A 14557-nucleotide genomic window follows, 5' to 3' on the forward strand; every position below is an offset into this window, starting at 1 on the left:
CTCTCATATATAGTTTGTATTTTGAACATTGTTCTAAAAAAAAAGTTAGCAGTATAATATACCTTCCATCTGAATATCAGCTCAAAAGTAATGTTCCAATTCCCTGTGTATTCTGCGCTAAAAAAGAAAAAAAAAACGCTCGAATTCACATTTGAATTCCAGGGCAAAACTAACTATCGAATTCCTTTTGTATTTCTGCGCTAAACGAATGCTCGAATTCACAGCGATTTTCTGCACTGAACTGACGCTCGAACTCCCTGTGTATTTCAGCGCTCAACTAACGCTCGAATTAACAGGTGAATTTCAGCGCAAAACTAACGCTCGAATTCACTTTGTATTTCTGCGCTAAACTAATGCTCGAATTCACAGCGATTTTCTGCACTGAACTAACGCTCGAAATCCCTGTGTATTTCTGCGCTCAACTAACGCTCGATTTCACAGTTGAATTTCAGCGCAAAACTAACGCTCGAATTCACTTTGTATTTCTGCGCTCAACTAACGCTCGAATTCACAGGGATTTACTGCACTGAACTAACGCTCGAAATCCCTGTGTATTTCTGCGCTCAACTAACGCTCGAATTCACAGTTGAATTTCAACGCAAAACTAACGCTCGAATTCACTTTGTGTTTCTGCGCTCAACTAACACTCGAATTCACAGTTGATTTTCAGCGCAAAACTAACGCTCGAATTCACTTTGTATTTCTGCGCTCAACTAACGCTCGAATTCACAGGGATTTACTGCACTGAACTAACGCTCGAATTCCCCGTGTATTTCTGCGCTCAACTAACGCTCGAATTCACAGTTGAATTTCAGCGCAAAACTAACGCTCGAATTCCCTGTGAATTACTGATATCACAAATTCGATTTTGTGATATCAATAATTCAATTCGTGATATCACAAAATAGAATTTGTGATATCAGAAATTCGCATTTGTGATATCACAAATAAGAATTGTTGATATCACAAATTCAAATTAGTGATATCAGAAATTTATTTCGTGATATCACAAATTCGAATTTGTGATATCAAAAAATAATTTTGTGATATCACGAATCACCATTGGTTTTTCACGTGAAACCTATTTTTGATATCAAGAATTCGAATTTCTGATATCACAAATTCATTTAGTGATATCTCAAATTGAATTTTAGATATCACTAATTCGAATTTCTGATATCACAAATTGAATTTGTGATATCAAGAATGGATTTTGTGATATCACAAATTCGATTTCTTGATATCACAAATTAAGTTCATGTGCTACACTTATGGGAATTTGTGATATCACAAATTTGATTCTTGATATCATAAATTGAATTCTTGATATCAAAAATTTGATTTTATGATATCACAAAATGGAATTTGTGATATCAGAAATTAACTTTAAATGTAAAAAAGGCTTGCCATATGCACGCGCACACAAGTGCACCGGACACGCACAAGGGAGCCCGACGTACGCGTTCCGATAAACAGTGCATGCTATATGCATGCAGTGCTAGCGGTCGTCACGAATGAATTTATATCGGAACACTGTTGTGTGTTATGTGTACTGTAGCACATTCTATTTTTAAGCATGACAGCATGTCAACATCCATCCTGATAATTAAACTTCCAAAGATTCCGCTTTAGGTTGAGGCTTGTGCTCGGAGTGGAAAAGGCTCGTCACCAGGTGAGGTTGTTAATTATTTGGAGCTGTAAACATAATATTAATATACAACTCTGTATGTACAGTAGCAGTAGGTTACCTAGCCCGACCAGACGCTGTTACGCTATGCGAAAACAGCTCGCGACGTACCATGTACAGCGACTGGGCTGTGTATAGTTATAGGTTACCTTGACCGAAAGATCGGTCTGTATCTGCCCGTCGGGGAATGTTCCGCGGAGACTGCGTCTGGCTTCACGGATCCCCTCCGTCTACGGAGGACAGCGTTAATGGCAAAATATAAAAAAGTCCTCCGGACAGACGGATCTTTCTGTCTATAGGTTACCTAACTACACGCAGCCGCTGTCGCCACAGCGGTGTGGTCAGGCTATAATAGGTTACCTAAATGCGTGTGTGTCGGTGTGTGTAATATAACTGTCATAATTATATTGTTAGGTGAAGGCTAGGTTATATGGATACCAATGTCCATAATAGACCATGTCCATTCATGTCCATGGATGATTCTGTCTTGGATGAATTATTTGAGTGTACGCCTATAGGCCCTATTAAAGTACAAAGGGTATGCAGTGAAGGTAGGTTGGACAACGCCGTATCCAGTAGCTCAACTGCATTGTAAAAAACTTCTTAACTTCTAACTATACACAGCCCAGTCGCTGTGTGGTTTCAACATGGTACGTCGCGATAGCTATAACAGTGTCTGGTCGGACTACTTTGTCTAAGTAAGGCGGGGGGGGGGGGGGGGGGGGGTGTGGATGTGGTGGCTAAAAACAATCAAACATTAACCAGTAACCATACAAGATTACAAGTCAACAAGTTAAGTTACTTAACTTGTTGTAATCTTGTATGGTTACTGGTTAATGTTTGATTGTTTTTAGCCACCACATCCACACCCCCCCCCCCCCCCCCCCCCCGCCTTACAATAGACTTGGGTGGGTACTATCTTTAATGTAGAAAAAACAAACAAACAAAAACAATCGTCTTGTAATTTGTGCTATCTGTGGTATTGTGTGGATCCGAGTGAAGCCATCCTCAGCTCTGCCAGCTAGCAGCGAAGTTGACCAATAAAAGATCGGTCTGTATCTTGCAGGGATACGTTCAGTGGAGACTGTCTGGCTTAATGGAATCCCCTCCTATACAGATTGATGATACAAAGGCTGATCTCCTATGGAGGAAAGCCGTAAAAGTAAAAAATGATAAAAGACCCCTCCGGACAGACGGACTTTTCTGTCTAGCGGTGAAGTTGTGTTTGCTGTTTAAATGTTTTGTTTGGGTATTGAGCACAGCACATGAGACTTGCTTTTCATAGGCACATGGCTCCGTGTCTGTATATAGTATAGTGCCAGGAGTCATACATGTAAGCATGGCAAGATATCTGTACCATTAAAAATCACTGTATTTAGTCCTTAATCCTACGGATTCACGTCATACAGTGTTTACTAGACTGCAAATGTGAATGATGACACTGCAACAGATTTCACTAGGATGCTGATACACAGATGATGCACATTAGTACCTATTGTGTGTTTAACAAACAGAAATGATCATTTATTCAACATTTTTTTTTTGCCCAAAGAAATTCAGACACAGTTTCACAATTGTGACCCTGCACCTCAAAACAAACAAAAAGTCGCCAGACATAAATTTTTAGTTAAGACCATATTCTGAAAGAGCAGACTTTGAGCTTTAAAATGATGTATAACTCAAATCAAATGGACTCTCCTGACCTATCTTAATATTGGAAAGAAAGCACAAACTCAGGAAAAGTGTGAACTGCGAAAAGAGGCTCTGAAGTACAGTGTCTATTCAAGCACTTAATCTTTACCAAACAGTGCTGGCTGTGCGATGAATGGGACAAAAAACAGGAAGTAAACCACCAGAGTAACAACAATGAAGGGATTATCAAATTAAACTGTAATTAAGCATGCCTCATTAACACATTCTGTCCATATAATTAATGCCAACTTTCAAAGCAGTAGCACTATCCTTTCAAAAGTTATTAGAGTTGAAAGTGAAGAGTGTGGACAAGGTTTTTCAAAAATGAGAAAGGGATTCTAAAGACACACCTAATCACACTATTCTACCAAAAATGTTCGAGATAAACTGCTAAAAAAACACACTTTCCTGCCCGTTTTATGATACCAAATTTTAGCGTAATGTAAAAGAAGACCCGCTCTTTCAGAAAATATGAAAAAGTCAAATTCGGCTAGGTTGACCCATTTCACTTATTTTCAGTCCTCACGCAAAATCAGTGTGTGCGACTTTATGTTCGTTTTGAGGTGCATGGTCACAATTGATCTAAATTCTACCAATTGCTTCCCGCCGTGTTAAAATTCAGTTAAAGCTAATACTTTTGCTTTAGTTTTAGTGGAGGGTGTTAGAGAACTCTTTGCCACAAGATCACAATATTGAAAGCTGCTTGTCCATAATGTGAGGTTGAAATTTGATTGCCTTTTATTCTTATTTACAGCTAGCACAAGTTTGACACGTGCAGAGGAGAGTTGAGTTTATTCTTTTATTGCTGGATGCCTTATGTGTGCTGATTATTGGACATCATGGGTGCACAAGCTAGTCAACCGATGGGAACTGCCCCAGGAACAGCCCTGCATACCACAACCATGCAGGGTCCAGCGGGACCAGTGCAGTCAGGGAGCCACACGCCCCTACCGGTGGATACAACACCGTATCTTGGCCCGAAGTTGGAGTACCTGCTCATCAATGTCACAGCACGCATGGATATGCAAGGTATAGTTGGCTGCAACAAGATCTTTTGTACATACTTAGTCTTAGAGATTGGAAGTATGAGATTTAAAATTCATTCGTGAAAAGAAAGTTATGAGTAATTGCTGTTTGTACTCTCATTGTACATATCTTACTTCCATTTGTTTTTGTAATGGCAGACATATGCAGCTATAAGAATCTATGATATGCTCATTCTTGCAAATACATTTGTTATCGTTTCATTGAAGGAGTATGACTGCATTAAAACATGGAAACACTATGGATTGGAAGGAGAATTCCACCTTCCATGCCCAATATCTCTTTGTAAAATGATGTGCGTGATAGGTTATGTGGGATTATCCATTTTTTTTCTTTTCAAAGACGATATTTGGCCGTCCAATTTATTGAAGACAGAAATACGTACCATTCATTGCCCTTGAAGTTATTGTAAGAAAAGCATAACTAATTATTTTTTTCATTTCAGAATTTGTATCTCCATGAAATCCTTCTAAAATTCTTTGTCAGCCTTATAAAATGCGCTATTCTCTGTATTCTTGCATCCAATTCCAGGTGGATTTTTCTCGCGCCCCATAATGACCACCAACGTTGATTCGTACTATCCGGCGCTGATCCAGAATTACCCACAGGGCTTCAAGATGATCCAGTTCCAGACCATCCCTGGAGTGAAGCAACAGGCCGGTTGGATGAGCCAAGCGGTGCCGTTTCAAGCCATTCTTATGAGACCAGTTGGAATGTAAGGATCATGATCATGATCATGATGATGACAATGATAGTGACGATGTTGATGATGATGATGATGTTGACGATGATGATGTTGATGTTGATGATGATGATGATGATGATGTTGACGATGATGTTGATGATGATGATGATGTTAATGATGATGTTAATGATGATGATGATGATGATGATGATGATGATGTTGATGATATTGATGATGATGTTGATGATGATGATGTTGATGATGATGATGATGTTGATGATATTGATGATGATGTTGATGATGATGATGATGATAATGTTGATGATGTTGATGATGATGCTGATGTTGATGATGTTGATGATAATAATGATGGTGATGGTGGTGGTGATGATGATGATATAGCTGTCGGTGATGGCGATGACGTTGATGACAAGAATTAAGCTAGCCAATCAAGACCTCTTCCTTACGTGTATCAAAATCATTTTTCTTTTATGTAGGACACGTACATGCTTTATGCTAGATATGTTGGATTGTAAACCAGTAGTACCATTTGTTTTATTTGCAAGTAAAGGGATGATGATATAATACTAGCACTGCTGCTAATGATCAATGATTGATACTCTACTACTACTGATAGTTCTTCTAATAATGAGAATGATCATCCTCAATCTTTATAAAGCAAAACTTGCAATAAAGTATCTTAGCACCAATTAGATCTGTATTACTTATCTAAACTTCAGATGTGATTTTCTTGAAACAGTCTTTATGTGGCCACTGGATCTCGTTCTGTTTCTTGCCATAGATTTGTAGAAACAAACAAACAAACAAAAAACGAGCAAGCAACCAACTAACCAAACAAACGAACAAACCTCAAAACAGCAACAAAAAACAAAACAAAACAAAACAAAACAAATCAGAATCGCAAAAAAAACCACATAAAAACCCACATCCGAAGCAAAATCAAAACCAAACTTTTTGTAAAACTAGAAAAGTTCTCAGAGAGTGCAGACTTCCGTCGAGCAGCTCATTTCCACCATAACACATATATGCATGCTGAAAGTAGTCCAATTTCAAAATACTTGAAGCCTTGCAGTATTTACCTCATCATCCTGCTGTGTGGTGCCTCGAGCAGAGCACGTTCCGTAGTGGGCATATACATATATGCAAACATCAAATACGCGCAGCTTGAACTCCCAAGTTCATTGACCCTATTTGTCAAAAGATTTTTAAAAATCCAAGAAAATTCATAAAAATTCCCGATCACCACCAAAATGTAATCATCTCTTCCTTGTGCCATTTTCAACTTATTGTGTAAGTTTCATCCAAATCTGTTCACGACTTTTTGAGTTATTTTGAGAACAGACAGACAAAACAAACACCAACAAAAACATAACCTCCTTAGTGGCGGTAAAAACCCAAATTGCAAAAGTAAGTTTTCTATGACTTCAACAGGTTTTTATGGTTAAAGGAATGGGTGTGATAGTCCAAGCCAAACACAGAAAATAAGTGAGGCCCGCTTTCATTTTGTAAGTTGCACTAGATAGTGAGGAGATAGATACCAAAAATAAAGTAATTCATTCCTTCAAGCTTGAAAAGATATGCTTTGTACATACTAACTATTTGACTAACAATTCATTTTGCTTTATTACTTTCAAGTGCTCTTTATATTTTGCATGTGATTAGTAAAACCAAGCAACTGAGAGCTTTCTAAGGAGGCTGCTTTCCAATCCGTCAAGATGATGCACCCCTATTTGGATTCTCTCTGCTACAAGTGTACCAGCTAGAATTTGATAAGCACTTTGCAAATCTGTATCAGTTTACATGTATAAGGGTTTCATTGTACACAGTCCATGGCAACTCACCCGCACTGAAGAGAAACCATATCAGCATAGCTATGGCAAGCTGCCAACAGCAGAGTTTACCACATGAAGCATCAAGTGTGGAGAAACCAAACCCAAATTTTGATGTAGATTGAGTGAAAGCAGCAATTAAATAGTAGAACACAACAGTGAAAGTTTTGGGAAAATTGGGCAATCATTTGGGTTTAAGTTTCCTTTAATAAAATTGTGCCTCCAGAGTGGTGCGACCGGTCGGATCGTGTAGTGTGCGGTGGGCTGTAGTTGTAGATCATGCACACATTACGGTTGGAAGCTGACTCCACTCATTTTGTCGTTTGCGAATTACTTTCTTCCATGCAGCCCGCCACCAGCTGAGAGTTGGAATCTCCAGATTGTAAAGAGCGCCATTGAACTTCAGACTTTCTATTCCTTTTCCTGGTATTCAACACAAGGTCAAATGGCCAACACGAATGATGTCATGAATAAGGTGACTGGGGAAAAATGAATTTTTCTGTGTCAAATTTTTCATGTTGCATTAAAAAACATCAGTCATTATGCTTTCCAATCAACAGCAATTAATCACTTCTCTAGTCCCAATTAAAAAAGGCACAAAGTTTAACTCAAACTGCCTTTAAGTGACAGAAAAAGAAGAACAACCCTTCTAGTTTAATTATACACCCGGAGAAATGTCAGGAGATTTGACACAACAGTATTTGCCCAGTTCATGCTGATTTTATGTGTTCTGAATCCCTTTAATCTTCCCAATTCAAATCTGAAAAGTTCTCTATAGAGCAGTACCCTTCAGACTCAGTAGGTCTCTGGTTTCATCGTAACAGATATTTGTTGAAAGTTGCATGTATTAGAAATTGCTGTTTCAATTAATGTTATAGTGATTAAGCATGTAAATAACAGAATGAAATGGAATGTTGCCTGTGCAAATTGCAATCATTAATTTTGACTGTCATGATTTCAATCAATTTATGACAAGACCAATTTTCATATCCATTAAATCACATTGCCAGCCTAAGCTCTCTCCCCTTCATTCGTGAACCCATCAAATTGTGAGGTAATGCTGCTGCAAAAATTATCATCGTTTCCCAGTTAAATTTACATCTCTGAATTATGCCGCTCACCTTATTTGGAGAAAAATCAGATGGGACTATTTCAATTCAGTTATTCTGCACAACACCAGAAGAATAAGTTATAAAAATGAAATTGGCATTTTTGTGTGTGTGTGTGTGCGTGTGTTTGTAATAATAATGATAGTAATGATAATGATAATAATGATGATGATGATGATGATGATGATGATGATGATAATAATAATAATAATAATGATAATAATAATAATAATAATAATAATAATGATAATAATAATAATAATAATAATAATAATAATAATAATAACAGCAACAACAGCAGCAGCAGCAATATTAACAACAGCAACAAAACAAGAAGAAAAAGAAGAAGAAAAGGAAGAAGAAGAGGGTTTATTTGTAAAACGCACAGGTTCACCTTTCGGTGCTAATGGCGCTTGTGTGTAAAATTAACAAATTTAACTAAATCCATCTTTTTATTTGCATCAATAAAAGATATGAAGTGAAATTTAGAGGTGCCATTTTTATGAGGACAATGTGATTATTCCTGCTGCAAAATTCCTCTGTGGCATGATTGCGTGAAAAAGAGAAAATTAGAGAAGCTTAATGAACATTGATGATACAATACTCCATGTCAGTTTTAAGGTATTCTTTGCTGGTAAAGTGAGTCATTTAATTGATGTTGGCTTACAGATAATGGAAATGACCCAGAAGGGGGCACGGCTGATCTGCATTGAGCCTACCGGTGCTGTACAGGGGCCATCTTTTTCAAGCGGGCTGGGTGGACATGCAGGAAGTTAGTATCACCAAGCTTTTGGTATATTTCCTTAAATTCATCTCCATTAAAGGGAGATGTTATCCTGATCTTATGTTGCTTTGTATGAAAACTGAAATATTAGAGAAGTTAACTCAGTGAAAATCTGGGTGAAGAGTCGGATGCATAAGAAGTTATGAATTTTAGAAGTTTAGAGTGTAAGACATTAGACAACTCTCTGTGATCTTAGTGTTGAGTAGCTCTTCACTTGTTTTGAATGCAAAATTTCACCATTTGTCATATTTCTCAGATACTTGGACACACCAAAATGTATTACTGTAAAACTGGATATTTTCACGTGAGTAATTGTTCATGCTCGACCGGATAAGATGAGTTTAATATGTTTTGAATTCCATGGAATCAAGACATCAACTACCGAAATATATGACAAGCGAAAATATTCACTTATATTTTCGTGTTAGTTTCTGTTTGCACGAGATGCGTGCAAATTTTAATGCTGCAAAAATGTCCACTTTTACAGTGCTCTGTTTATGTACCAAGCATAGGTCTAAAGTCAAAGGGGGAAAAAGAAAGAAAATTTGTAACATTTTGTGTACAAAGCAAAATGTAATGATGCAAATGCATTTCTAGGTATATTTCTAAATGTATTTCTGAGTTGACATCGATGAGATTTTTGTTTTTCTCTTTCATTGGTGGGAGGGGGGATGGGCCAACGTGATAGGCCGTGATTGCTGTACCAGTGAAGCTGTCAAAAGTTTTACCATTGCAGTCGTGGTGCTGATGAGAAACGTGGTAGGCCATAAAAAACTTGGAAGTGGTCCATAGTGGGACATGACAGGAAATATTTTTTAGTGTAGCCTGACCAGATGCCATGAAAATGGTGCCTGTTAGAGCTATCATTTTGTGCACTGGAGCGAGGACTGGAATGAAGACTACTAGAATAGGGAGGGTAAAAAAAGAGGGAGAATATCCCACCTACCCAAGGCGCACTACATTGCGGGCAAACAGGGTTGCTGTGGCTGCTAGGAACATAGTGTAAACATAGCACTAGATCACAGTAAGATCAGGTCGCAGAAAATTGGATATATGATACACAATGAACTTTTGCCCTTTGTTGATTTTGAAGATGACTTGCTCCATTTCCTCTTGATACCCTGTAGCGATTGGCGTCGACCTGCTGTTCCACATACCACAACACCCCAACCCAACCCCTTACATCTACCACGGCCTTCATGTGGCCATAACGTACGGCGTTCAGGCGGGCTTTGGCATGCCGAGGTATCAGTGCCTGACAGACATCGGTGCGCAGTTTGCTGCTTTTCTCCAGCAAGGCTGGAAGCTGGTGGAGATTAACCCCGACCAGTCAAGCCTGAGACAGGGTGAGTGTATTTGGCACAATCGCTCTGTATACGTAAAGGGGGAGTTCCCCCAAACATGATACATGTGGATTGAGTGAATGTAGCAATATTAATAGAACACATCAGTGAAGTTTGGGGAAAATTTGACAATCTTTTCAAAAGTTAAGTTTTGGTGCCACTGTCATTGGACAAGAAGGCTACAGCAGTCTGTGATGTTGCTGCAGAAGTATGATATTCTAATGAGAATTCCGCAAGATTGTATTTTTATTTAAAGTGAAAAGTACACATTCCTTTGTCTTGCTACTGACATGTGAATGGTAATACAGATGTATATTCCTCCTGTTATCTGGAAGAGGTAAGTCAACTGCTGTCTCATTATGCTAGAAAAATTGAATTTTGTGGAATTTTCTGTATATTTCCTTTATTTTGCTGTTTGCTATGAGTCATGGAACTGTTGTAGTCTTTCCATCCAGTGATTAAGGCACCAAAACTTTAAGAGTTCATAACTTTTGAATGGATTGTTTGATTTTCGTCAAACTTCACTGATTTGCTCTACTCATGTTGCTGCATTCACTCAATCTACATGTATACTTGGGGAAATTTCTCCTTTAACCCTATGTAACCCAAGCTTTTTTTGGCGACTGAATAGCTGAGGAGCCAACCCCCTCAAGATCTCTGCTATCTTTTTTATTGCCACCAAATTTTGCACGTATGTAGCCCATCTCATAATTTACCAGAATGCATAGTAAAAATCAAAATATCTTGTGTAATTCTTATGTTACAGGTAATTAATCATGCAAATATGCTAATTGTACTTGTAATTCTGACTTTTCGCCTTATCTCACCCATTTATTGACCAATTGCAACCAAATTTGGTGTCTGTGTAGCTTATCATATATGCTATGATATTGTGTTGTCAAATTAATGAAACTCACTGAAACTTTGAACATTTTAAAGTGATTGATTATTCAAATATGCAAATTTCTTCAGATTTTCTGCATTTTATCGCTGAAGAGTAACTGAAAAGTTAGGAATTTACTTCTGTTTAAGGATCAAAAGTTTCATAGTTTCACTACCTCCTTTCTGAGTTTCTCAGGCCAAGACTGATTCAGAACGAGAATCTTTATGGTGTTTTTGGTGCCAGTTTGCATATTTTGTGTGTAAATGCCAAATCTTGAAGCTGATTTTTTCAAAAGTGCTTATTTAGGATACACATTTTGTACTATTTCTATAGTAGATGTTCTTTTTTTGTTTTGTGTTGTTTTGCTTTTCTTTTTTTAACATATTCACAGCTTACTGTAACTAATCGTACATTAATTAAAGATTTAGAGTGTAGAAAATTCAAGAATACAGTAACAGGAAAATGAACAAATGCAACTTTATCAAGACCTTGTGATAAATTATCACAAATATAGGAAGTTACATGCTGAGAATGGATCAAGAACTGTTTCTTGTGCCCCTTCTTACATTGTTCAAGTAATTTTTCTCTTTTGTTTATACATGTCTGTTTGTGTGTGTTTATTTGTCTCTTTGGTTTCTCATCTCCACAGCAACTGGATTCGCAAGTGGTCAGGTCACCATGAATTCCATGTGGTTCTTTGAGAAAGAGGCTGCCTTCGTCAATGACCCTACTCCTAGATGGCAGGGAACCATTGTCACCTATCAACACAAAGTCAAGGTACAGCCCTTACCTACAGAGGGCGCCCTGTCATGAACATAACATATACATTAGCCGCGATCTCACTGGCAAATATTGTAAAGTTTTAGTTTGTGAAGTCTAAGGGTGCATTTGAGTGCTCTAAAGTGAACCAAAGCGAGCTGAATTAAAGCATACCGTACTGAACTGTGCCAGATTTGAAGCGTTGGAGCACTCTGTTGAGAAAGCTTACCTTATGAGTTATTTTTAGAGCGGGTCACACATTTTATAGCAACAGGGTCATTTACCTTGTGCACTTGAACTACTTACAGCTGTCCTGAACAAAGAGAATGAACTTTTTGGATTATGATGTACATGTATGTGCCTGTTACGTGCATTCTCACATGCGAACTTTTGGTATGCTTTTGGTACCCTTTTGGAGCACATCGGAAAGTGGTCCACTTTTGGATTGGTTCAGTACAGTACTCTACACTTTAGGAGTGTTCAAACCCTCCTCTGGGGCAGGTACGGTACGGTTCACTTTAGGAGAGTGCTCGAACGTACTCGTTCATCTCAAAGTTTTGCCAGAGTGACCTCAAACTTCTGAAAACTTCTTGTGAAGCTTCTTGCAAAACTTCTCACTCAAACTAGGGAAAATTCCTGCACCCTGCCAATCTTCTCATAGTTTGGGCAGTCTGAATGCTCGCACCTGTTTGTGGGTGGTGCCTCCAAAGTGCGCACTCAATGGGATGTACATGTGTGCATTGTTCCACACCTTAAACATGTGCAGTGCACCCATTTTTGTGCGTATGATGCAGAAAGGAAATGAAGCATGCATACCAAAAGTTGGATGTTCCAATATATGCATGTTGCACAACATATCATAGGGTTTCTCCTGAAATATTTATATTGTTGTATACTGCAAAAGATGAAATACAAAATTATCATCAGGAAAAAAGAAGAATTTGATTGGATTATGTTTCATGCACTAAAGTTAAAACAGAAGTTAAAACAGAAGTGAGTCCAGTTTAATGGTTTTTGCAAAATTAATATTGCAACAGACATTTACTTGTTGTAGTCATATTATCTTGTATTGTAGTGTTCAAAATCTTGCATCGTCGATATATCTTACCTCAGATGAACTTTCAGTTTTGTGGTAATATTGCCTTGATTTTTACCATGTAGGGTTCCTTCGGTGGGGTAGTTGCCTCCAGGCACACATGGGACCCAGTCATGGTGGAGATGGGTCAGAGGGGCTGGGAGCTCGCCTGCATCCTGGAGACTCCAGAGGTTATCCAGGCCAGCCTCACCTCCAGCACCATAACGGTCCTCCTCTTCTTTCAGAGACCGATCTACCGCCAGGTCTAGACTTTTGGACGTTGCCATGGTAACCTCGTCACGTGTCTCTGTTCTTCCGTCTCCATTTTATTGGTGATGGATTATTTGAATCCTAAAATGAATGGCTCATGTACATACATCCTGTGATACTTTCTGTTGTAAGCAGACATGAGGCTGTCTCGGATCATTGCCCTGTAAGACCAACAAAAGATGAGGCTGGCTTAATGTATGTATTAATTCTCTGCAGCAGGGTAGGATTTTGCCTAAACGTGCAGATGACCTCTCTGCACTGATATGAATTTGGGTGACCTGGGGGTGCATTTCATGAAGTGTTTTGTTCGATATTTCATCTGACAGACTGTGATGAACTACTGAAATCCTTGCATCTGATTGGCTGAGAGCAAATTTGTCCGACAAATTTGTTAGACAAAATGCTTCATGAAATTCCCCACCCAGAACTTAATCTATGTGCTCTGGCATGTAGAGCCTAGAGAATGAACGGAAATATGAACCAAATTGCAGATCTTCTGACTGGAGAAGAAAAAAGAGATCACCTTGAGCCCCAAACTGAGCTTTGTTGCCCAAACACTGCAGTAGACACAGGATTAGTGTAGATCTGAGGCAGTAGTGATAAACCACTCCCCTGAAGCTGACCTCCCAGCAGGTTATAGACCAAGCCTTGCCCTTTCTGAAGACTAAACCTAGATTATTCCTCTGAAGAAGATTGAGTTAAGGATAGTCATACATAAGGGGATAATCACCCCAAAGCTCTGACTTTTTAGGCATATCTTCAGAAGAAATTATAGAGAAAATGCTCATTTCGAAAGAAGAGTGGAAGGATAAAGGAGGCAAGGTAGACCAATAACAACTTTGACTGAAAAAATTAAGAAGCATACTGGTCATAGTTGTTCAGCTGCATCCCATCGGGCACCAGATAGGGGAGGTTGGCATGAACTCATCCATGTCACAGGAGTGCATGTTTGCTCCAAGTGAAATGATGATGATGATGATGATGATGATGGGCTGCAGGGCTATCTCAAAGAATGGACCAAACTTAGATGGTTCCCAGAAGCACAGGTGATGTCTGTTTTGGAATACAGTCATAGACATCCACTGTAACCTCTTTTAACTCTTGTAGCTCCTGTGGTAACCAGTTTAATATGCTAACATCAAAGGCAAGTTTAGATTGCTATCCATGGACGATTTTAACAGGGAACAATTTTCCCCAGCTAGGGAGAGTGTATACAGGAATGGATCAGTTATGCATTTTATTTTCAGCATTTCATCCTTTACATTTGACACAAGCAGCTATGGTAATTACAGTTTAATGTTCATTGGTATCTACTCACTTTATGAACAGATAAGCTGGTATGCGCATGTACAGATTCATACACACACACACACACA

General features: G+C 38.5%; 1 protein-coding gene across 1 annotated transcript; it reads left to right on the forward strand.

Annotated features, from left to right (window-relative positions):
* The first annotated feature begins 1533 nt into the window (after positions 1-1533).
* On the forward strand, positions 1534-14408 carry LOC139744801 (uncharacterized). The gene is made up of 8 exons (XM_071655216.1): positions 1534-1672; positions 4134-4408; positions 4955-5138; positions 7307-7433; positions 8737-8839; positions 9979-10197; positions 11727-11854; positions 12998-14408. Exons 2-8 carry the CDS (start codon positions 4219-4221, stop codon positions 13178-13180), a joined length of 1134 nt encoding a protein of 377 aa, XP_071511317.1. The 5' UTR covers positions 1534-1672; positions 4134-4218; the 3' UTR covers positions 13181-14408.
* Positions 14409-14557: the final 149 nt, after the last annotated feature.

This window comes from Diadema antillarum, unplaced genomic scaffold, assembly GCF_040938485.1.
Source record: "Diadema antillarum isolate AM-2024a unplaced genomic scaffold, OU_Dant_1.0 seq00001212_RagTag, whole genome shotgun sequence".
Lineage (NCBI taxonomy): Eukaryota > Metazoa > Echinodermata > Echinoidea > Diadematoida > Diadematidae > Diadema > Diadema antillarum.